The sequence below is a fragment of the Patiria miniata genome, unplaced genomic scaffold (assembly GCF_015706575.1).
Source record: "Patiria miniata isolate m_02_andy unplaced genomic scaffold, ASM1570657v1 HiC_scaffold_4, whole genome shotgun sequence".
NCBI classification, from domain to species: Eukaryota; Metazoa; Echinodermata; class Asteroidea; order Valvatida; family Asterinidae; genus Patiria; species Patiria miniata.
In genome coordinates this window covers 9665279-9689084 of record NW_024037071.1, presented here as the reverse complement: position 1 = coordinate 9689084, position 23806 = coordinate 9665279, and the positions used below count along the sequence as shown (strand labels likewise).

The 23806-nt window shown below is 41.9% G+C and overlaps 2 protein-coding genes across 2 annotated transcripts; both read right to left on the bottom strand.

Annotated features, from left to right (window-relative positions):
* Positions 1 to 7054: 7054 nt before the first annotated feature.
* Positions 7055 to 10580, bottom strand: LOC119739893. The gene is made up of 2 exons (XM_038215018.1): positions 9582 to 10580; positions 7055 to 9102 (listed from the first exon to the last, which is right to left on the bottom strand). The coding sequence occupies exon 2, from the start codon at positions 9069 to 9071 to the stop codon at positions 7485 to 7487; it is 1587 nt and encodes a 528-aa protein (XP_038070946.1). The 5' UTR covers positions 9072 to 9102; positions 9582 to 10580; the 3' UTR covers positions 7055 to 7484.
* Positions 10581 to 17228: 6648 nt separating this feature from the next.
* Positions 17229 to 23783, bottom strand: LOC119739892 (C-factor-like). Its single transcript, XM_038215017.1, has 5 exons — positions 23646 to 23783; positions 22159 to 22389; positions 20402 to 20584; positions 19581 to 19755; positions 17229 to 18365 (listed from the first exon to the last, which is right to left on the bottom strand). Exons 2-5 carry the CDS (start codon positions 22303 to 22305, stop codon positions 18079 to 18081), a joined length of 792 nt encoding a protein of 263 aa, XP_038070945.1. The 5' UTR covers positions 22306 to 22389; positions 23646 to 23783; the 3' UTR covers positions 17229 to 18078.
* Between the last annotated feature and the right edge of the window lie 23 nt (positions 23784 to 23806).

Genomic DNA, 23806 nt, shown 5'->3' with positions numbered 1-23806 from the left:
ATATGAGATTTTTTCAAACGGCATAAAGTACATGTTCCTATACCTATAAATATACAAACTGCATACATTATATATTGATCTTTTGTCTTCGTTTGTAGTCTTCCATTGCAATTTTGTATTTATTAAAAAAAGTGTATTATTTCATTTTATCCTTACTTTGCATGAATCTATATTCTGTAGACATGTAGTGCAGGGTCGTTACAATTTATTTTTCCGTTACAATAAAGGTCAGTTTCTCTGAAACCGATTTTCATTCTAAGAATGTTGCTCCTTTTTATTGCTTCGTCAGTAACTCATATTTTTTTGAGGTGATTTGTTTGTTTAAGTATGAACACATTGTTATTTTTATGACAGCGTGAGCCAGCCGTGTGCAATGTATTTGTTTTGGATAACCCTTCAAATTATGCTAGAAATAGAACAGCGCCCTCACGGGGCAGAGCTATTTTAATGTCTCACTTGCATTCAACATTATATTGTATTCTTTCCTCCAATCATGCGCGTAGCGCGTATGTTATAAACTGTTTTTTGAAAGACCAAATATTGTGCAAAGTGATTACTTAAAAAAAACAATTCGTAATTAATTCGTAATTGGGGTATAAAATGCCTAAAATGGATTTGGTTTTTTCATGCGAACGTGCATGCTTTAAACTTTATTTTTAGATTTTGAGACAAAAATGAACGGCCTACTTAAAAGTCTTGGAGGTGCTATCATTGATCTTCAGGATGCACAGACATCGCGCTGTTTGTGCACGACGAATGCGCAGCCGCGCTGCGTTTCGGTGTGGGAGGGTAAAATGCGCACTGTTTGATTTACTATCGCAATGTAGGTGTTTCGGGGAATTTGAGCTATCCATCCACTTATAAGAGTGTAAATCTGCTGTGGGCCTAACAGTAACACTGCGAAAGTCACTCGTTCACCGTACACACTATTTACAAAATGCTCTGTATTGGAAGCCCCAATTCTAGACCAGATGTACGGTGCATGCAGTGCCGGCGTCTTCCATCCCTCAATTCCATGGCTCTCAAAAGTCTCTAACTTTATAGAATAATCTGAATGTATAACTTTTATTCATGAGCTCGGCGGACGGATTTTTGGCATATTTACTAGGGTGTACCCTTCCAATAGGCTAAATTTCTGCTTATGCGACCACGTGCGCCAAGCAAATCAGAGTCAACTTTAGAAATTGTTACGTCATTTCGATCAGAAATGTGGACTAATTGCTGTTGATTGGTCAATTTGGCTACCATGGTTTTGTAATACTACAACAGGTTACCGAAGACCCGATAGAAGGCGCCTGCTGAGTGGTCAGAATCTCGAGGCTAAGGCGCAGTCGTGTTTGGCATAATCGCTGAATCTGCTCGCGTATCATAGACTAATATTGCAAGGGGAAATTCCACAGACTGCCAACTGCCATGATCTGACTTAAACTTGCACCACTGATAATGTGCCACAAAATAATACATGTATGTGATAAAACAGTACTTTCTCTTGCCGATAGGGGAGTGTATGGGGGTAATCCACCATTTAAAGGGAAATTACAACATTTGCAACATCACAAAACGAAATGATCAAATTATCAAGAAACTACTGGTTTTTTTCAAAAACTGCTTGCAAACTCTTTGCTGCAAAAACTGCAAAAACAATTTGCAATTGATTACACACATGTCAAGGGGTACAAGCCTGCTAGACTGATTCTCTGACCTTACAATTCCCAAAAGTCCATAAATTCTCCGTTTCATCTTAATTGGGGTCAGGGAACCAGACTACAAGAACATAAATGGTGCTTGGTTTTTCCAGCATCTACAAGCCCAAAACGTGTAACAAGTCATTTAACAATATGTGCTATAACATACTTATCCTCCAAATCCATTTATTTCTGAAAATTGGAGCAAAAGCAAATGTTGTACATTCCCTTTAATGCGCGCTTGTACATGACTTCAATTAACTTGGGATGTAGACAACACGGTTTAGTGACGCTTCCGGCTTTTCATTGTCTGTATCTCTTTGAAAGGTTTGTAGATATTATTTTATAGATGCAGTATCGAGAAAAGCTGTCTTAATGTGCCCGCTGGGTAATCCCGAACAGCTGGTCGGAGTTACTGCATGGCACTTTAATAAGATGTGCACAGTACCAGTGCTCTTCGGGGGGGGGGGGGGAGGGGCATTTTGGATTTTGGGGGCGTCAGAACCCTCTGAATAGGGGCTTTAATTTTGGGCACAATAGAGAACCCGTCCTGCGAGAGCCGAAGTATACATTGTCCGGTCGAAATTGATGCGATTTTAGGGAAGAAAATAACTGTGAGTAACTTTTACATTGCTATAGGAACAATTAATAGGCCTACAACAAATATATTTTTTCGGGTAAATATTGAAATAGCAAAGGGAATACATCTTTCCTTAAAACTAAAATGAGAACCGACCCTTCAGATAGATATCTATACCAAAGTCTTCCTCATTGCATGTTTTCATGTTTATTGTCTTTATAACTGGAACGAGTTTAAAGAAATTGTATGATAGCAATTACATTTCCTAAGTTAGAATGTTCCAACTTCCAACTGCAACTTTGTGTAATGGTCTTCCCTCTCAGTTCAAAAACATTCTTCTTGAAAAACAATTTTAATGTTGCGAGCGGGGCACTGATAAAGTTGTGCTTTCGAGCAGGGGGGGGGGGCGGAAGGGGTAACGCCCTCTACGTTGAAATTGATCTCATTTCCCCCTCGCGACGTGGGCAGTTCGAAGCTCCGTCGTTAACGCACGTAGCTCCGTGAACATGTATTTACACGGAACCGGGTGCTCGCGAGGGGTCACGTACGTATACATCAACATCTGGTGCGCGTGCCGGTGCAGCGCTGAGTAAATGGCAGAAACCATTTTCTCAAACAAACCCTGGAAAAAACTGTCAAATATCTAGAGGATGTACGGAGCGATTTTTGTGAAACTTCCAGGAACAAAAGATCAATCCTTAAAAATTACGATCAGAGAAAAAAATCAGAGGATGAACGATACAATTTTTCAAATTATGTCGATATTTGTACCCGTTTCAGGGGAGACATTTTGTAATGAATTTCCCACCTAGACACATTCAAAGCAGTTAAGCACGTTGATCCTGGCATTAATCAATCACAAATGTTCGCTAATGTTTTTACGCATTTTTATATAAATGAAGCAATCGTATCAATTGGAATTACTCGTTGAACCTATGCTGTCATGTTTTCAATGCTGATAGAGAGAGCATTTCAACATTAAAAATGGTTTCCTTTTTTTTTAAACAACGCTCACCTCTTTTAAAAATGGAATGTATCCAAAGAGAATAGTCCGCGATTTTTTGGTCTGGAACCCAGACCCCTTCCGCCCCCCCCCCCCCTGCTTTCGAGGGGCGGTTTTACATCTCGAGAAGTAATCGCGAGAGGAGCACTATTGTGTTTGATGGCCAATTTCCATCTCGAGGGGGGCACCATTGTATTGTTGCGAGAGGGGTATTTGTGCTTTCGAGGGGTAGTTTTCCATCTCGGGAAGGTGCACAATCTTGTTAATGCGAGAGGAGAGGGCACTTGGGTTTTTGAGGGGCAGTTTTCCACAAGAGAGGAGACAATTTTATTTGTAGCGCGATCATATTTTTTCATGTGTGCGTTTGAAGCCTTAATGAAGGGCAGTTTTGTTTTCATATCAAAGGGCACATATATAATCGCGAAAGGGGCACTTTTGTTGGTCTGGGAAAATGTGGGGGGGGGTCCCCCCCCCCGTTATCCCGCCCCTGGTTGCCATGACGACTTGAAGTAATGTTAAAAAAATCATAACACATGTTTCTTGTTGGGACTTGAGTTTATTTTGTCTTGACGTATCAGTCTTAGAAACTCACTCAGTATATGTTTTAAGAATTAAAAGGGAAAAGCATTTAGGATTACCCCCACTCCCCCTAACCTGGTGCATGTTTTTTAAGGATTCTTTTATAAATTTGTGTAGTATTTTTTTCAAACCGATTAGACCGTTAAACCGTTAGACCCAGAAAAAATGGATTTCGAGCCCTCAAGCGACATTCTGGGATACGGATAATATCAATAAAACAATTTCTAAAGTTGTATGATCACCTTCCACACCAAAATAAGCGAAGCCGAATAAAATATAAAAAAAACAAATTATTCTTATTATTATTTTTCATGACAGGAATTCATAATATTTTTTTCCGTGCATTGTAATGATCATTATCTAATGAGTTACATTTTGAAGCTATAATGAACGTGTTTCAGACGCCAAGGGGACGGGAAGGCACCAAGGACGGCATTAGTGACGCACTCTGGCCGTTGCCAAGGAAACACAACAATTTGCCTTCCAATCCACTGGTCGTGTTTCCCATGTTCCCGACGCGGCCCCGCAATGCATCGCTGGGAAGGGCAACCTGCTGCTTTGGGATTATGGCTAGGCAATTATTCATTATCGTTGATGACTGCTCTTTTCTTGCTGTCTTTTTTTCCCTTTTTTTTTGAGGGGAATAAAAAGATCATACCTATTGCCTAATGAGTTTTTCTATTGCCTATAATGGGTTTTTTTTTGCAATTGCAGACGGCAAAAAACATTACGAAATAACATCTCCTGAACCGCCATTGGAACTCATCTTCCCTCTCCAATTCCCGTCAGAATATTCTTTTTTTTACTTTCTGTTCAGAATAAAATATGCTAATTGTACACGTCTAGCTGATTATTCCCCAAAAGAGCCTACTTTCTTTCTTGTATTTGGACTGGTCGTTAAAAACAATGTACGAGGATTTTCATTATATTTTTTTTAAGGATCCAAAACATCCGTATATAGGAAAAAAAAGCAAACAACTCAAGTAAAAAGCAAGCAACAGGTCGATTTTTAGACCTTAAAAACAGGTTTTACAACTTGTGTCTATTCTTTGAAGATTTGCATAGTAATATGCGGACAAAAGGTTGGCATAGTTAGGCCCTAAATGAGTATACAAAAGGTTGAGGTTTACCGATGACTTGTGGGTCTATTTTTGCTTCAGTAAAGTGTTGGTTCTTAAAGCACTGGTCGGGAAAAATTATTTTAGTACTGACCGTCCACATGAGAATGCCATCATGGTAGAAATATCGGCCCAATATCGGCCATCATTTCCTCAAACAAAATGGTTAAGGTCAGAAATTACCTCAGATTGCACCACAGAGCATCTAGAATCAAAAAGATTCCTGGACCCTTGAGCGGGGCCCCGAACGCCACGCTGTAATTTTTTTGGGCCCACTTTTTGGGGGACCAAAATTGTTTTTGGTGACTTAGCGTCAAACTAGCGGTAGCCCACTAGCCAAATGCAAGTCAAAACAGCGGCGGGCTAATCAGACTATTCCAAGTAGCACGGCTGGCTAGTCAAAAAAAATTATTGGGATACGGCAAAGATGAAAGGACAAGAAATAAATCATGAAATTTCGAAAGCAAATCTGTATCAATTTGTGTATAATTTTATCAACTGTTTTAAAGGGTTAAATTATTAGATGTGTTTGTTAAAAACACTGACAAAATCAATTTGTGTATAATTTTATCAATTGTTTTAAAGGGTTAAATTATAAGATCTGTTTATTAAAAACACTGACAAAATTGCCCAGAATAGATGAGAAATCAGTTGGAAATGGGTAAAAACACATCGCGTACTTGCGTGAGAACGTAAATGACTACGCGAAGATTTACCTATAGGTACATCCGATGGATTCTAGATTTATTCAGGCTCGTTTGGATCACGTTTTAATACAGTTCTTATCAACGGTCATTTTAGATTTGTTTGTAAATGAAAATAAATTTAAGTTTAAGTTTTATGTGAAAATTCCCCTGGGCTATAGTTAAGAGTCTGTTTCAGTAGCCCGGCTGGCTAGTGAAAAAAAGTTAAGGTCTAACCCTTTATAAACACAGTTTTTTGCAGTAAAGTTTCATCACTCGTATACAAAAACTAAACAGATAATGTACACCACATAAACAGTTTAGGTAACTTTATAAAAGAGATCGAGGACCGTGTCACTTGTCCCTCCCCATCCTGCAGAAATTCGAGAAGCTAAGAGACAAGAGCTATGTCCGAAACTATATATGTGACCCTACTCACCGAGTGCGTCCCCCCCCCCTCCCCTAGACAATGAAGTACATAAGTAGCACCCAATTGCATATTGCACTGTAAGTAACTGTGTACACGCAAGCCGTGTATGTGGCATTCGCCTCGTCTGCAAGAGATATACCGAATACCCCCAGGCGCTTCAATTCATGAATACAAGGATAAAAGCGGTTTATTGCATCAACTAATTCTTGAGGAAGCATTTTTGTCATACCTCTGTCTTGAATACTGTATTTTCATTGACCTAGAACGATCACGTGCTAAGTTTATAAAATGTCATGGCACACTCCCCGTGGGATCCACGGTGAGTGTGCTATGCCTTTTGCGTATACGGTGCGTACGGTGCGTATCGTTGGTACCCACGCTATTTTCACCATGTTTTCACATAATGAGTACGTGCCGGAGCAGCGAACTAGCAGACGATCAGCTGTATCGAGCACGCGACATGCCGAATGTGAGTTGACATTCGATTGTCATGATTGCTGTATTTACTGCCGTTTGTTTTCGTGATTTTTACATCAAATTAAAGCCAAAGAATCCAAGACAGAAGTATAACAAAACAATTGTTGACTGCTGTGATATGGGATAGGACGTGTTGGACACCCTCGGGGCGCATCATGAGCACCCTCGGCTTGCGTCCCGCGGTGTTCAAGACGTCATATCCCACATCACAGCAGTTTGTTAAAATATTTTTACACGCCCTCTTATAGGACAGTTTTTGAACAGAAAATGTGAACACTCGGTAAATTTTGTCTCTTGTTAGGCACAGAGTGCGTTACTTGTTTCCATATATTTGGCCCAAACAATGACTGCCCACTTTCGGCAAAATTGCGACATCAAATTACAAGGAATTTTGTTTCTCCCAAACAACTGATCTGAAGAGTTAAGTTATATGCATGTATATAGAACGACAACAGTCAAGAAACGGAAATACTTAACATCGACGCATTTTTACAGATTATAGTTAAAGAATATCATCGGTGTTGTGTTACCCAATATAATATAACACAAGAATATTAAATCACACCATTTCTGTATTTTAAAACACCAGTTTTGTTTCCACTAGAGAAAAATGCATAGGCGTATACACATAAGCATCTCTTTAGTCCGGCGTTTATGTCGAATCAAAAGTTGGTAAAATATTAAAATATATCTGCGTTCAAAAAATTCTGTATTTTTATCCAAACAAAATGTATTTTTTCAATGACACCCAGGACAACAAAATGGCAATCGATCTAAATCAAGAAAAAAAAACCTGTTAAAGCAGTACTCATGACAAAGTTGAATATGTCATCGTCAACAAAGAGCTATGGTCGGCGATAGTTTGATGAGATAGATCTTCATTTCCACAACTTCTTCCAAATGGTATGCGACCGTTACATTTATTGCGATTATTCGTTTTGAACCACCGCTGTTTTATTGCGACACAGCTTGCAGTCACGGAATGACTTGCTGCAGTCCTCCCTGAAGCGGCTGTTCATGAGACTGTACACGAAGGGGTTGGTGACGAAATTGAAGAGGAACAGCCAGCCCATGAAGCAGGTCAAGATCTTGAGCCAGTCTTCTCGATAGATGAGCCACTCGTGAACGCTGTGTATGCTGACCTCGACGACAATGGTCGGGAACCAGGTCAAGACGGCCGTCAGAGCAGCCACCAGGAGCATGTTGGTCGTCTTCTTTTGCATCTTGAGGTTCATGGCCGTGGCGGCAGCCCGTTTCTGCAGGGCCCTTGCGATGGGAGCAGCCACGGGTTTGTTATCGGTAGTGCCTGCATTCAGCCTACCATCCTCCCTGGTCGACCCTCCTGCAGGACTTTCATCAGCCGCTAACACAGACCGGGGCTTGATTTTGCTCCACGCCGTGGCCATCCGCGGACTTGCCCGAGGCTTGGATACTGGGCTTGGCCTGCCCCTGTCGTCTGCGGGCGACGCGGTCACCCTGAGGTGTGAGTTTTGAGCTGGAACGATGGAGGGCAGTACCGGGCGATGAGGCACCTCGCCGGCAAGCAGGAGAGCGCGGGCAAAGGCATTTGTGCTCTTACCGCTCAGTGTAGCCGACTTCTCGTCCCGTGGTAAGGGTGAGTTCTCCTCGTCTTGGGATGATCTCGAAGGGGTGTTGGGCGGGAGGAAGTTGGTAGAATGGCTGGCTAATTCAGGGTTGATAGCATCATTGTCGATGGGACTGGGGTTTTCAGTGTTGTTCTGAACTGATGGTGTGCCGGCACTACCTTCCCGGTTCGTGACGACAGTCAAGTGCGATATGAACCGGATCACTGGCCGTACCACTCTCATGCGAGACACATCACCTTCCTCTTGGGTGGCAATGCCACCGCTGACACGCTTCCGTATAGTCAGATAAATCCTCAAGTACGCCATAGTCAGAACCAAGAACAGCAGCCCGAACCAGACAGTGTAGAGTATGAACACAGCCTTGTGGAATGTGCCATCGACGTTTCGATCACACAGCGTGATATTCACACGGTCGACTGCATCGTCCGACTCAAAATGCACCTTGTCGGCATCAACTTCGATGGTTTTAATATCATAGGAGAATAGTACTGCGACGCTGGTGACAGCACTGAGCAAGAGACAACTGGCCACGACCCCCTGGGCCCTGCCGGTGGTGATCTTCCACTGGTGCGGCCGGCAGACGGCATTGTACCGGTCGATGGCGATTGCTACCGTTATCAGCACCGAGCACTGGGCGAAGTAATGATAGCCGAAGCCCACCAGACGGCAAAAGGCCCGGCCACCCTCCATCTCGTACTCCAGACTCCAGGAGACGATCTCCAACGGAAAGGTGAAGCAGAGGGACATGAGATCACTCAGGGCCAGCCCCATGATCAGGATGTGGGTGCTGGTCTTGCGAGGCTTGCCGAAGTAGACATGCAGAATCAAGATGTTGCCGGGAGCCCCAAGCACCAAGGCGATGCAGTTAATAATGACCAGCATCAGTTGATGGGGGGCCAAGGAATACATCCTTACGGTGTAAAACTGCCCTCCGCCGATCCTTAATAACAAAGAGAGATATTGTATCAATTTGTCTTAGAAGTATACCTTACACTTGTACAATGACGTTTGTTTTTGACGTAATTCCCAGAAACTTCTCTAATTTTCGCAGATAAAAAGAACCCCGAAGGCATGATGAATAATGGACGCATCCGCATTCACTCCTCTTCGTACAATTTTTCGCAGAAAAAAAGATAGCACATTCACATGCTTTGATCGGATCAAAGGCTCTGTGTACATAAGTTCCCTTTCAGGAAAGTGAGGTGATGTGATGTTATCTTATGTGATGCACAGGTCGTCACGTGGATACATTTTTTACAGCGACACAGGCGCGGATCACCCTCTTAGTTGAATTGGACATTAATTTTTAACAATTCAATTAAGCCGAGTCGCATAAATATCACAAAGCCACTTTGAAAGTGGCCACAAATTATTACAGGGGGGGGGGACAAAAGAAAACAAGAATATTAGTTTACCTACCAAATCAGTGTTCACGTGGATGGGGTGAGGGGGCAATGTGGGCTAGCTGGCGTTAAAACCGCACATCTCAACGGATCCGAAATTCCCGTCCTGTAGGAGCGTTTTTGTCCCGACGTATAACGTGACAACAAAATTATCACCATCACAGTTTTGCCTTCTCGCATCTTGTTCGATCTGTCAGCATCATCGGGTTACGTTTGGGGTCATCCAAAAGGTCAGGCCAAATCATAAGGTCATCCTATCTGCAGACCAAATCATCAACTTTTGCCATTTCAAGAGCACTTCACGCACCGATTTGATATCTTATGGTCCGTCAAAGGTAGAAATGCCAATTTGAACTCGCCTGAATTTTGTGCACACTAAGTCAGTTCATTACAGGAAATTCAAATATAGCCCTTCGGAACGGCAATACAAATATGATCCTCGAACGGGAATTACACGTACGTGACACCAGCAATGACGAAAAGGCGAGTTGGTTGCAGATTTACAAAAAAAGAAAGAAGTACATCATGGTTTCGACTGTGCGTAGGAGAAATATCGCAGCGATGTGGTCTCTCAACAAGTGGTTGATGCATAGGTAGTCATTTCAGGCCAGTATTGGGCGTAGGATATCACTACGCGTATCACACATTCAGTGGATGCCGCCAACATTACGAGCATAGCAGTTCTTACTAATAGATCCACGCTTATATTACTCCCTGTGAGATGTATCCCGACGTGCGAATATCGACTCATCACACAACGTCATTAGGAATGTTCATGTTGAAATTCGTTTATTTTGGTGGCCGCCTCGAGATCTCGCTTTCAGATGACGCACGCGCACAAGATAAAGTTTTCGAACAGAGACGTGGTCATCAACACTGTGCAATTACCCGGCGGCAGCTGATTAACTTCTTGACCGACAAAAAAAAGACACGACGTCTCTCCGTCCGTGAAACCAAGTGGGAACACGGCTTATACTCTTCCGCGACAAAATTTGACGTGGGGATGTTGATGAATAATTAGGCGTCTTCTCGAAACCATGGCAACGGGCAAATTATCATTGTCTGGTATCCATATATAGCTGGTACACACTAGCAACAGTGTCATTAATTTTGGGTTCAGTGGATCTCAAACTATACGGCCATTTCCATGGGCGTCGCCAGGATTTTTTCCGGGAGGGGGCAAAGCATTTTTTTCCCTTAACTTAAAATTCCTTAACTTTTTCGTTATATTCTCAATTTATCATTTTACCGAGCGTGAGCAGGGGAGCATTTGCCTCCCCCCCCCCCCCATCAAATTAACACCAATATGGCTTCGCACCTCTTTTTCCTCCCCCCCCCCTTTTTCGTTTTCCGGGGGGGGGGGGGCTGCCCCCCTCCCCCCCCCCCCCCCCCCCCCCCCTCGCGACGCCCATAGCCATTTCATGTTTAAAGACAAAAACATTCAGTAAACCGGAGCACGAACAATCAGTAAAATAAATACGCACAGCAGTCGTTGTAAAAAGGGTGAAAATTATAAAGCATCTTCGCAACGCAACAAGTGATCGTCATAAGATTCAGTGGAACGGAAGATGAAATTTAAGTAGCATACTCATTCCGCTCCGAGCTACAGCAGCAATGATTGCAATCGGAAAAGCAAAACTTTAGTTTAATGTAAACATCAAGTGAAGTTATCAAGAAAATCAAGAATATGGAGTAACAGATGGCGCGAATCAAGTAGCCCAATTTTCAACCGGGGTTTGGAAATTAACAAAATGGGGGAAATTTTTTCCATCGCCCCTGGCAAATTACTGCTGTCAAATTGCCGAGCTTTTCAAATCATATTTCTTTAAAGTTTAAAAGGTCGACCATTTTTTTTATTTTTCTCTTTCATTTTTTAAAAAGTACATGCGAAGAGTTTACAATATGAACTGTTTTGAAAAGCAAGGGGAAGTAGTATACACGCGCGCATGTTTACTTAAGCTAGCTCGGCAAACATAATCTATGGAATAGCTCCTTGCACAGCAGCAAGGGTCTATGATATGCCAGCAGATTCGGCGATCAGTTTTGCAAAACAAGACTGCGTCTTGATCTCCTGATTCTGACCATTCAGCGGATGCCTTCTATCAGGTCTTCCGTAACCCGCTGTATTACAACAAACAGGGTAGACAAACTAACAAATCAACGGCTTAGGCCACATTGAAATGACGTCACAATTTCTAAAGGTGACTCCGATTGGCTGGCAAGCGGATCGCATGCAGTTTGCATGCTATAATATCAGCCGTTCGTCGTGTGGCCTAGCCATAGAGCTAGTCCAAGCTCTATGCTCTAGCATACGTGAATGCCTGATACTCAGACTATGCATCCCCGGCTAAAGGCAATGGACAATTTTCAAATTAGCATTGAAATCGAGGCCCTCAGTGCTTAGCCATTGTATGAATTGAGAACTTTTTAAAATCCTATCAAGAGCAATGGGGCCCTCGGTTCAAATGGTAAGCGGCTACGAATTAAATTTGCTTGATAGATCAACATTTTGCTTGGTTATTTGACCTGGAAGGCCTACACTTTGGGCAACGTGCTTTTGGCATCAAAATGTAAAGATGCATATATAATAAGGGAATAAAATGTGTGCTACATTAAAGCACCATTTTGAGCGTGATAATTTCACCAGACTTTAAACATAACACATTTTAATGTTTTGGTTTGAGATGTACATTGCCAACAGTGTACCAACGCAACAAAAATGGTGATTTAATAGGCGATATTAGCCCAACTTCCGAGTGTCCTCGAGACATTAAATCGAGGGCTATTATTACCACGGGTAATGAGAGATCTAGACAATCAATTATGTAGCCCTTGGGCCTTAATGGCTAATGCGGTATCCGATATCACGCACACAAGTTGTATTATTTATCGAGTACTAATGGCCTTTTCTGATCACAATGATTCTGGCATTCAGTTCAATGGAACTGATGGCAGTGAAGAACCACTAGTCCATGGGCGTAACCAGCTATGGCCCGCAAGAGGGGTATAGCAGTGGCGTAACTGTAGGGTTAAACTGTAGCTGAAGGGGGGGCGCCTGAGGTGCACCAAAATGTTTTAAGGGCCACCTGAATGCAAGTAATATGCTTGTGTTCAATTCAGGATTTTTAATGGAGGGGGGGGGGGGGCCACAGTGGCCCGGGGCGGACATCCGCTGCGGGGGGGGGGGGGGGGGGGGGGGGAGGCTGTCAAGAAGGGGGGGGGGGGGGGGTAGCAGGCATATGTTTCCCCCTTGCTTTTTTCCCCTTTTGGGGACCCAAATAAAAAGGTAAACCCCCTCCCCCCCCCCCAAAAAAAAAAGCAAACCCCCCTCCCCCCACCAGCCACTCTGCTGGTGGAATAAAAAAAAACAGTCTATTTGTGACCGCGAGAGATAAAAAAAAAAACAAATCCAGGGGAAAAACACAATCACCTTGCACAAACCCGAAATGCATTCTGGTGTGAAGTTACATGTACACGCTTTGTAATGACAACACTCAATTGAACGCGTGATGTATGCACTCGACAGAATCATCATGGCCGAGGTGTTGTGCATTGTTGTTGGAAGCGGTTGCCATGGAAACAAAAGACGCCACGGTAGCCATGGCAACCCCCGGCAGTTATCCTTTTCACAGTTTCGAGACGGTTACGAGTATATTACGCCGGTCGATATCCATTGCGGCCGCCTTGGCGCTACAGTTTCCAGTGCATTATGGTTGGGGTTTTTTTTTATCTTGCCGACTGACTCGTCCTCGGGTGCCTTTTAGCACGGCTGGGTTGACAGACCGCAGTCAACCTTTTTTTAACGCAAAAGCTTAACCTTTACAAAAGCCATACTATGCCTCATGCCGCCGCACATTAATTGTAAAGGGCTCATCACGTATTTGAAGTTTGTTCCATTGAATCATCGAAATTCCCCTTATACGAGTGAGTAAAAAAAAACCACGAAACCCAAATGTCGGGACCATTGCTTTAGTGAAGTTCTGCATGTAGCACTTTCAAAATCTAGGATATGAAAGCCCAGTTCATAAGCCTTCTATTAGTACAAGAATCATTCAAATCACTTATGCACTTTTCAAGTTACGGAGTTTTAAACACAGCCACCGTTTTTAGGCTCTGTCCACGGATCACAAAAAAAAAGTTTCAGTGTTCTTTTAGCAAATCGAAAACGAATCACATAAGGATGTGTGTGAATTTTTTTTCACAGGAACGAACACATTTTTTGTGATCTGTGGACAGAACTTTAAAATGGCGGTTGTGTTTAAAACTCCGTAACTTGGAAAAGTACATAAGTGATTTGAATGATTCTTGTACAAAAAGAAAGCTTTATGAATTGAGCTTTCATATCCTAGATTTTGAAAGTGCTACATGCAGAACTTCACTAAAACAATGGTCCCGACATTTGGGTTTCGTGGGTTTTTTTGGACTCACATTGTACACGGTCCCGTATAACCTTCATTTCCAATCTTTGTCTTACCATCGCCAGGCCGTTGCAGACTTTACTGCTTGTAAAGATTTTGTATTTCTCTGTCAGCAAAGTGGTGGGCATAAATGTAAAGTTTTGCTCTCTTTCTTTAATCCTTTGGTTTTTATTTTAACTGTGACACAGGAATAGATGTTTGTCGTTATTGTTAAAATTAAGCACACACTATCTTGGTCCTTTCATCTATTGATATATTTTTTTACAATACTGATTACCGTACGCGTGTTCGATGTAATACTCAACACCCTCTTGAAATTCCATAAAGACACAATACAAAATATATTAATACCTTCTAGAAAGACAGGCACTTTACAGTGAATAAATACACCTACACTAACTCTCTAGGATACTATTGCATGACATTCAATAACATTCATGGTATTCTGGACATCAAAATACCTCTATGTGTACTTGATCCCACTGACTATTCAAGGGAGGTACCAGTGGGGTGTCAAGGGGCGTGCCGTGCCCCTCCCCTCCCCCTTATATTTGACAAAACTAAGTTGTTTTGTTGAAGGAAGCTTTGTACATGTACTTACACATAATAAGTCTCGGTCAAAGACTTAATTTGAATTTAATTCCCCTTTACAGCCGTGACAAGCTCAACAAAATGATTAATATCCATTTTTGGCAATTATTGGCAGCGCTACCCAGGATATTGCGAGCATACCTCACTCGCGCTGTATTCAAGCTAATGCATGCGCGTGAGGTACCTTCGGAATTTTCTGGGTAGCGCTGCCAATATTGCCCAGAGTGGATTTGAATCATCTCGTTGTCAGAGACCAGTCCTCCACTACCGGGGATGGCAATTGTACCATATTTGTTAAGGCACTGGCTGCAAAAAAGTGAAATAAAAATTCCAATTTAGTCTTGTACCGAGACTAACACATAATGTGCAATATGAACAATACCCACTTGTAAACCAGGCCTATTTTAACATCGTAAATGATAAAAGATGAATCACTAGAAGTTGTAATAACTACCGGGAATGGGTGAATAGGCAGACTTTCCCATAGACTTGTGCACAAAATTTTTCAAACTTGAATGTGCCCGAACCCCTTTTTTTCCTTGTCCTTTTTCCACGCATTTCGGTACTTTTACTCATTAGACCACGAGCAACAAATATAACCCAATTGCGACACCAATTGCGACAGCAAAATTTTGCCTCTAAAGGGGTGCTGTGCCATTAGGGAGACAGTTATGTGTCTCCCTAAAGCTGGTGTCTCCCTAGTATCGAAAAAAATCACAATAAGGTGTCTCCCTAAGGCCAAAAAAAAAAAGTCTCCGGTTTCTGGTATGGAGCTTGCCCCAAAAGTGGTGCGGCGACGCGGCTTTTTTTTTTTTTTTTTACCTTTTTTTTTTTTTTTTTTGCTTCAAATGTCGGCTGATGACTGCAAATGGTGCCCGACTAAACTTAGTGCAAATATATGGGAGTCCAGAGAGGCCACATAAATCTTATTCTCGATCATAACCCCTTCTAAAAACACGTTAAAATTGTGCAGCAGCAGGATTCCAGTCAAACCAGTGAGTTTGGCGGTTTTGAAACATCATCTTGTATTGAAAAAAAAACTTTTTCATTTTGCCGACGCGCATGGCTACGGCGACGCGCGCGCATACCAGAAACCAGAGACTTTTTTTTTTTGGCCTAATGGTACATTTAGTAATATAATTCCCTTTCCAAAAATTACCCCTGAGTATCCGTTCCTGTAAGTAAAAATAATAATAACTAGAAATTGTGGTTGTGAACAACCACAGAGCTGTTCCCAATATTGATTATCTGTTGGACCCATAGACATTTGAGTAGAAATCTGTGTCTGTTTGCAACAGAAGATAGGGCTTTTCCGCATTATGATTTGTTTTTATCAATAATACGTCCCTGAGTATGCATGAACATAAAATCTGTCAAAGTTAGCCAGAAATCGGCTAAAACGGTCACTGTGGACAGGATTTGACCTAAGCAACACGTGCACTGTGCGCGGGCTGACTGACATACGATATGTACAACGTACGTGCATGTACATATACATGTACTGTACATTGTGGACGTCCTGTGCCTTTAAAGCAGAGGTATTGTCAACCTGAAGTTTTAAGCGTGCGCAGGGCATGTCTGAGTTTGCTTATTGCCTCAAAGCTTTCAAATGTTTTAGACCTACCCTTCAATAGACAATTAAAGTAAAAACTAATATATAAACGGCAATGGTTGATTTTTCAGGAATTTTCTAAGGAAAAAAGGTCTTTTCATTATAACTTCCGGTCTGATGACATCATACACCTTAAACTTCGCACACGTCTTAAGTGGGTCAAGGTCATCATATACACTAATATTTAGGTGATTCCGACAAACTTCGCCACAGACATCTATTCAAAATACATTTTTAAAAATTTGCAACCTGTCGCTAGAGGGCGCTCGAAGATTGCATGACGTCATCGGTAGATGATTTGAACAATTCTATCAGCCAAGAGACTAACACCGTTGAAAGCAAGTTCATATCTATTACCACTTTCAAATAATAAGCCACTTCCGGTTTGGGCCTTTTTCGACCGGAAGCAAGGGTCACGTGATTTCACGCACACTGAATGAAATAAAGACCTGAACCTCCTCTACCACTTGCCGGCAACAGAATGCTGCGGACGCGTACGGTTCATTTCTTATGCATTTTTAAATATTAAAAGTGTCACTATTCAATTGCCTATAAATAAACACCGGATGACGTCATCATGACGTCATCATTACACAATGTTGTTTGAACTAGGGTCTTTGCTTGGACAAAGATTGGTGTAAATGAATTACTGGCAAAGAGTTGAAAATGCCCTCTGAAAATCGACATTTTAAAAAAAAATTCTGTGTACAAACTCTATGGGAAAAATTAAATATTCAAAATTCTATAATAAATCACGTGATGACGTCAGCATGACGAAAAGTTTCGGCACACATCTTCAGATGATGCTTAATAACTATGCTGAGTTTAAAGTTGATCAGATTTAAAATAATTGCCAAAGTGGCTTGTAGAATAAAAACGTGTACAAAACCTATGGGAAAAGTGGAAAAAGAAAAAAAAAAAAAAAAAAAAAAAAAAAAAAGGAAAAAAAAAAACTTTAACGAAAACAAGAGCTGTTCCCAATTGAAATTGGGAACAGCTAATAAGAAGAAGAAGAATTACCGGGAATGGGTCATTTGGGAGACATTCCCATAGACTTGTGCACAAAACTTTTCAAACTTAAATGTAACCTAACCCAATATTCCCTTGTCCTTTTTCCACGAATTTCGGTATTTTTACTAATTAGACCACGAGCAACAAATATCACCTGATTGCGACATTAAAGTTTTGCCTCTAAAGGGGGGCTGGGAGACATGAAAATGTCTCCCTAATGACCAGTGTCTCCCTATTGTCGAAGAAATTACGATAACGTGTCTCCCTAACGGTACATTTGTGAGAATAACTATAGCGGGCTTTGAACCCTCATTCGTGAATACAATGCAAGAGAAAACAGACTTCCCCCAATATTGCATATTTTATAGCATCCCTGAAACTATGCCCAGTATAAACACTGAGGCATAACTAAGGCACAAATAATCCACTACACGTTGGTCTAGCATTCGTAACAGTCACAAACGTAGCACACGCATAGAAACAAGTCATTCACTCCTGAAATTGATCTCAAATTTGAAGGATGGAGATCTTCACACACATGGGTGGCATGGGTGGCTAGTGCGTAATGCGCTCAATTCTGGGTGCGTTTCCCGGCTCGGATCATGCGAGTAGAGTTGTTCGTTGATTCTCTCCTGCGTGCCGGAGGGTTTTTCTCTGTGCTCTCCGGCAAAGTTCAACACTGGCTGTGCTCTGTGGTCAAACATGGGTCATATGGCAACAGCCAAAGCGGCGCCTTTACATGCTTTTGAATCGACCACCTTCTTGTCGTGTCCCTTGCAATTCAGCTTCTCAGCTGCGAGTAAGGATGTTTAACCCCCCAAAATATGAAATATTATTATTATAGATTACATCACTCAATTGATAACGATTGTTGTAAAGATTCAGAATGGTATAGGCTCGCCGTCCCACGCCAGAAACTTTCCAGTGTCCTCCATGGTCAGCCCGTCCACGAGCTTCAGGATGCATTCCACCGAGTACTCGGCCGTGAAGATCTTGTCCTTGGGCACGCTCTTGTGGTAAGGGCGGGACAGGTCCGTGTTGACCGTGCCCGGATGGACGCTCACGCAGATGACCGGAGAGCGCCCTCTGGCCAGCTCGATGCTCAGGTTCTTGGTGGCCATGTTCAGGGCTGCTTTGGACATGCGGTAGCTGTACCAGCCACCAAGACCTGCACGAGAAGAAAAATTACGCAGATTACTGTATGATTGGAAGCTCTGCAGGGTGGATTGAATATCAGTAATGAAAACATCATCATACTAGTCAGGTTGACATAGCGGTACTTTCCTCGCCTTCCACCGCTGTGACCCAGGTTCGAATCCTGCCTGGGCCAATATGTGGATTGGGTTTTCAGTCCCTACCTGATTCTGTGGGTTATACCCAGAATGTTCTGCTGGAGTTTGCCTCCCACCTCTAAAACTGTAATTTCTTCTCAGTATTTCCTCTCTACAGGTTTCTTCAGGCTTGCGAGCTTATGTACCTGGGGCAATTTTGAGGAATCCTTGGTTTCATTACCAGAAAAAAAAAAAAATAATAATAATAAATAATAATGTTTCATCATCAGAGGGCGCTCTTCGACCATGCACTGCCTGATGAGACAATCAATTCCCATCTCCAGTTGATTTGTTGATTTTCTTTATCTCACAGCTAGTTTTCTTTCTGTAATATGATATATCCCGTTAAAGAAGGCACATCTGCTTATCATAAACACTGCAAAAAAAAAAAAGTCCACACTCATTGGAGGGGTCATAATTTTGAATCTGATCGTCTTACAATGAGGTCATTCATATAGACCTTTGGGGAATGTTGTTAGCTACATTTTGATACCCCGTTTGCTACCAAAGACTGTAAATCATCCAACATTGACAACGGTTTATGAAAAATGATGCTGTTTGAAAAGTTGCAAATTTAAAGAGTACGCAAGTGGAAATTGCTGCGTGGGAATGTCACACTGCCCGAAACGAATGGCAGGGAATACCGATTGCACAGTGCTTGCATGCATGGGAGCACGCGAATTGAATTATACCCACGACCCGCGCTTTGTTCGGGCACTGTGCGGTCGATAGGGGCCAACTACAGGCATGGGTGGTTATGCTTAGCAATTTCTCCTCACATAATCTTATAATGTTCAACTTTTCAAACTGCATCAATTTTCATAAACTATTGTCAATCTTGGACGATCTACAGTATTTGGTCGCAAATGGGGTATCAAAATGTAGCTTACAAAATTCCCCAAAGGTCTACATAAATGACATCATCATGATCAGATTCAAAATTATGACCCCTCCAATGAGTGTGGACTTTATTTTTTTGCGGTGTTTATTTCACAAATCAAGTGAGTGGAGGATGACTGAGAGATTTTAGTGTAAACCAAACTTGTCTTTACCTTTGTTGTCTAAAATGGAGCCAACCCTCGCCGAAATGTTGACAATGACCCCAGCATGGGGTTTACTTTGTGCTTTTGACCCGTACTCCCCAGAGCCTTTCGACAGCAAAGGGGCAAAATGCTTGGCCATCAGAAGAGGCCCGACTGCGTTGGTGGTCAAGGTGGTGGACAAACCCTGCAAAAATAAAGCCAGAGGAGAAGACATCTACTTACCATCTACAAACCAGGGGCCAATTTCACGGCGCTGCTAAGCACAAACATTTGCTAAGCACCAAAAAGTCTGGTAAAAGTCTGGCTTATAAAAGCAGGTTACCAGCCCAAACTTCACTTGATGTATATTGCTCGTGATTAGTATTCAGCTGTTGTTTGCTTAGCATGAAAATCACATGGAGTTTTGGCTGATAACCTGCTTTTATAAGCAAGATGTTTTTTGTGCTAAGCAAATTTTTGTGCTTAGCAGCGCAGTGAAATTGGGCCCAGAGCTGTTCCCATACCGCATATTCGATCACTAACCGAATATTCAAATACTAGCGGTTTGCCCAAAAAATTAAAAAGTACACACATTGAGTGAATCGAGTTGAATGAATCGCGTTGAGTGAAGGCATTCTAAGTTGGATCCAGGGGCTTGCCTTGGGAAAAAAATTGAAATCTATGATGCTTTCTCCTGCATTCTAAGGCAATTTGAGAATTATTTTTGGCCCCATTAAGTAGTATTATACAGCAGCTGAACAGGGGGTGGGGGGGGGGGGTGGGGGTGGGGGGGGGTTGACCTTCCCCAACCCCTACCCCTCTAGATCCGCCACTGACATATACACACGTACCTCAATTGAAACATCCCTGAGACTGGTTTCGCCTCTCCCGGAAGGGTGCAGCACCCCTGCGCAGTTTATGAGCAGATCCAATTTGCTGACCCCGCTCTCTTTGACCTTTTCCGCGACCCCCTGGATGTCCCTGGGCAGGGCAAGGTCAATCTTCTCCACATCCAGACGGTTCCTGTTCTCATTCTGTACAACCGTGCACAAGTAAATACAGGTAAAGAGAGACAAAAAAAGAAAAGATGTAGGGCCTATCATGAAGTCTAGTCTGTTACTAGTCCAAAAATTTGGGACTCTCAATACTGTGTATGAGAGTCCCAAAACTTAAGGTACACTTTGTCCTTCAATATTCTTGGTTTGTCTTTCATTGTTTTTATTGTTGTTTGTCCTTTTAGTTTTAGCTTTGTTTAATGTAGTATAAACATGCAATACAAGCAAATAGACTGGCACATGAAACAACCAGTCCAACACCCCTTTAGTACTGAATCAATCAACTGTGTCAAAAGAAACATCTGGTACCTAGTCTCTATTTCTACACATTCTCTCCATAGTCTGCCACCAGACCACTGAATGGTCATTTTTTCCTCAAAAAGTTGGATATGTACAAGTCTAGTCTTAGGCTTTAAATTGAAATCACTTTCCATCACTCTTACATTGTCGGTGCAATACTGTTGAAGAAAGGTCTGTCTCCTTTAAAAATTGAATCGAGACAGTCTCAAACTTGGCTGGTGAAATACTGAGAACCTTGTCTTTGTCTCATGCAAATTTCGGAAATTGTGTCGGCTAAAGGGCGAGTAAAGTTGGCCAGATTTTGTTTTCCATCTTTTTTTCTGCACTTGAGGCCCCAGATCCCAGTCTGGTCTGTTACATATCCACACACAGTTTCATCAGGAGTCAATCAGAAGGGTGAAGTCCAAAGTTAAGTAACAAGCTTTTTGGGTGAACCTAGGCATGCCTTTGTTATTGTTCATCCCCTGCTACGTGCGACTGGCCATGGACTCGTGTATTGATTTGTAATTTAGTACAAGTGATTAGAGTTGTCATTACAAGTGAGTCATCCTGTCTCAAGTCAAGTCATTTCTATTTAAAGCTATAGTCCATCATTTGCAGCCATCCGAAAAGTAACTGGCATAATTATTGCTGAAAAACAAACTTGGTTGAAAGATAGTAAGGGAACTAAACTCCCTGTGAAATTATTCTTTCTGGGAAGCTGTCATTTTGAAGTAATCAACGAAAGAAGGCATTTCCAACGGTGATTCTTAAGAAGCACCGTAGGAAAATTTAAATTAGTAGTTCGTTTTGTTATTCAGCGCAGCGCGCACAAGTATTGGAACGACGCACACGCGTGCGTGGTTGTTGTAATTCGTCGGATCAGTGCGCGACGTCGCGTATAGCTGCAATTCAAAACGATTCAAAACATGATTCAGTAACTTTTGATTTGAAATTGAGATCTTAGAATGCTGTTTTTCTCGGAATGTACAGCTGAAGCTTAGCTGAAACTTCATCAGGTTAGTTGCTCAGTATCCTTCATTAGATTTTGAACTCTTTTGTTGCTTCAAACGAACAACATGCACAAATTACAAATGATGGACTATAGCTTTAAATGAACTGTGACAAATGTAGTCCTTTGTTGCAGTTCATATCTTTTGTTACCTTTTGATTGACTAGACGAACTTGTGAACTGGATTACAACACTGATAAATACAATGTACATTCAATTAAGAAAACTGGGAAGCATAGGTACTAAGATCATGAAGTAGTACCTGCAGTGCTAGGAGTTCCTTTGCATTCTCTGGATTGCGACAGGTGGCAATGACATGGGCTGTTGGGCTCCGTCGGAGAAGGCTTCGGCAGAACTGCAGACCTAACCCCCTACTTGCACCCTGGACTAGGGCAACTGGTGATGCCATTGCATGCAATACTTGACGGATAGTGCTGAAGACTTTTTCTGGGCTCCTTATCAATTTCGCTCATCAATGGGTGCATCATATGTCCTATGTACAGTTACAGAATATTCATTAACTTTCCACTGCAGCACTTGTTTTAAAATATCACATCAGCTCAGGTATGTACTCTCAACGATGCGCCTGTTTGTATCAATAATCTAAGAACCTTTTACAAGCGTTACCATTCCAGGGCATTATTTACAATAATACAACTTTGTTAGTGAAAAACATGCACACTTTCAGTTGCTTTACAAACAGTCAAAATTCATATTTCTTATGAGAGATGAATCTTCATTGCCAAAGTCATCTTAATTTAATGTCTGATTGCTCTAGATGACTTTACTTTCCTTTCTCCTGCCAATGTTTATTTAAATGTTCAGGTTTAAACTGTTGAGGTAACCCTCCCGGGTTTACGGGGTGTTCCAAGTTGGAATAAAACAACAAACTAGAGGCCTAGGCTAGGCCTACCCACCATTGTCCGCCGCGCCGCGGGTTACGTGAAGGGCCTATAGTCGTGTTCCCTAACGTGGCGCACTTCGAAGCTTACCCAAATTTCCTCGTGTAGTGTTGCCAAACCTCTTTGTTGATAAACCTCAAATTCATGCAGTGAAATACTGGTACTTTTACCTTATTAATGCTTGCTGTTTAACCTCTGTGAACAATTTCGGTTTCATAAAATTTAAGCCGAAATTAAAAAACGGTGGCGTCCGGAAATTGGGCACACTTTGGCGGAGTGTTTCCTAACGTGGCGCACTTAAATAAATCTCGGAAAATTCCAAATTAACATTTAAGAATTTCTGAAAACTTGATAAATTCTGATAAATCATTATTATCTCTACTTACATACCCAGCCAGATGTTTGTCACAAAATTACTTTTCTTATTTTTCGGGGCATTTTCAAAGGGTTCACTTTGCACTTGAAAATAAAATCGGAAAATCACGCCAAAATAATTTTTTCTTTTAACTTTGTAGCAGGTAAATAAACTAGCGATTTATGAACGGGAGTGTTTATAACTTGATGAAATTTCACTTTCTGTGAAATTTCAGTTAAAACTGTTGCTCTAACTAGGCGCTACAGGCGAAAAATCAAAGTGCGCCACGTTAGGGGCCACGGGTCAACGTTAGGGTACATCAACAAAATAACGCGTGTCACGTCGATCGTTAACGATCGACGCAGTTTTTTGGTATGCGCCCACACAGCTGAACATTTGCCAGTGCCCTTTTCACGACTGTTGTATATATATAAATATTTCAGATCAGTTTGAATTCACAAAGTGTGCAAACATATGATTCAAAACACTTACGACATGCATTTTCTATCACTCTTGTACAGCACACTCAAGTTTCCATGGGCGCAGCCATCTTGTTTCATAACGATCTGTTGTGTACTACGCATGCGCCGATGTGTATGACCTCCAAAATTGACCAATCAGATGGTTTCTTTTCGTGTTATCACACTATGTGC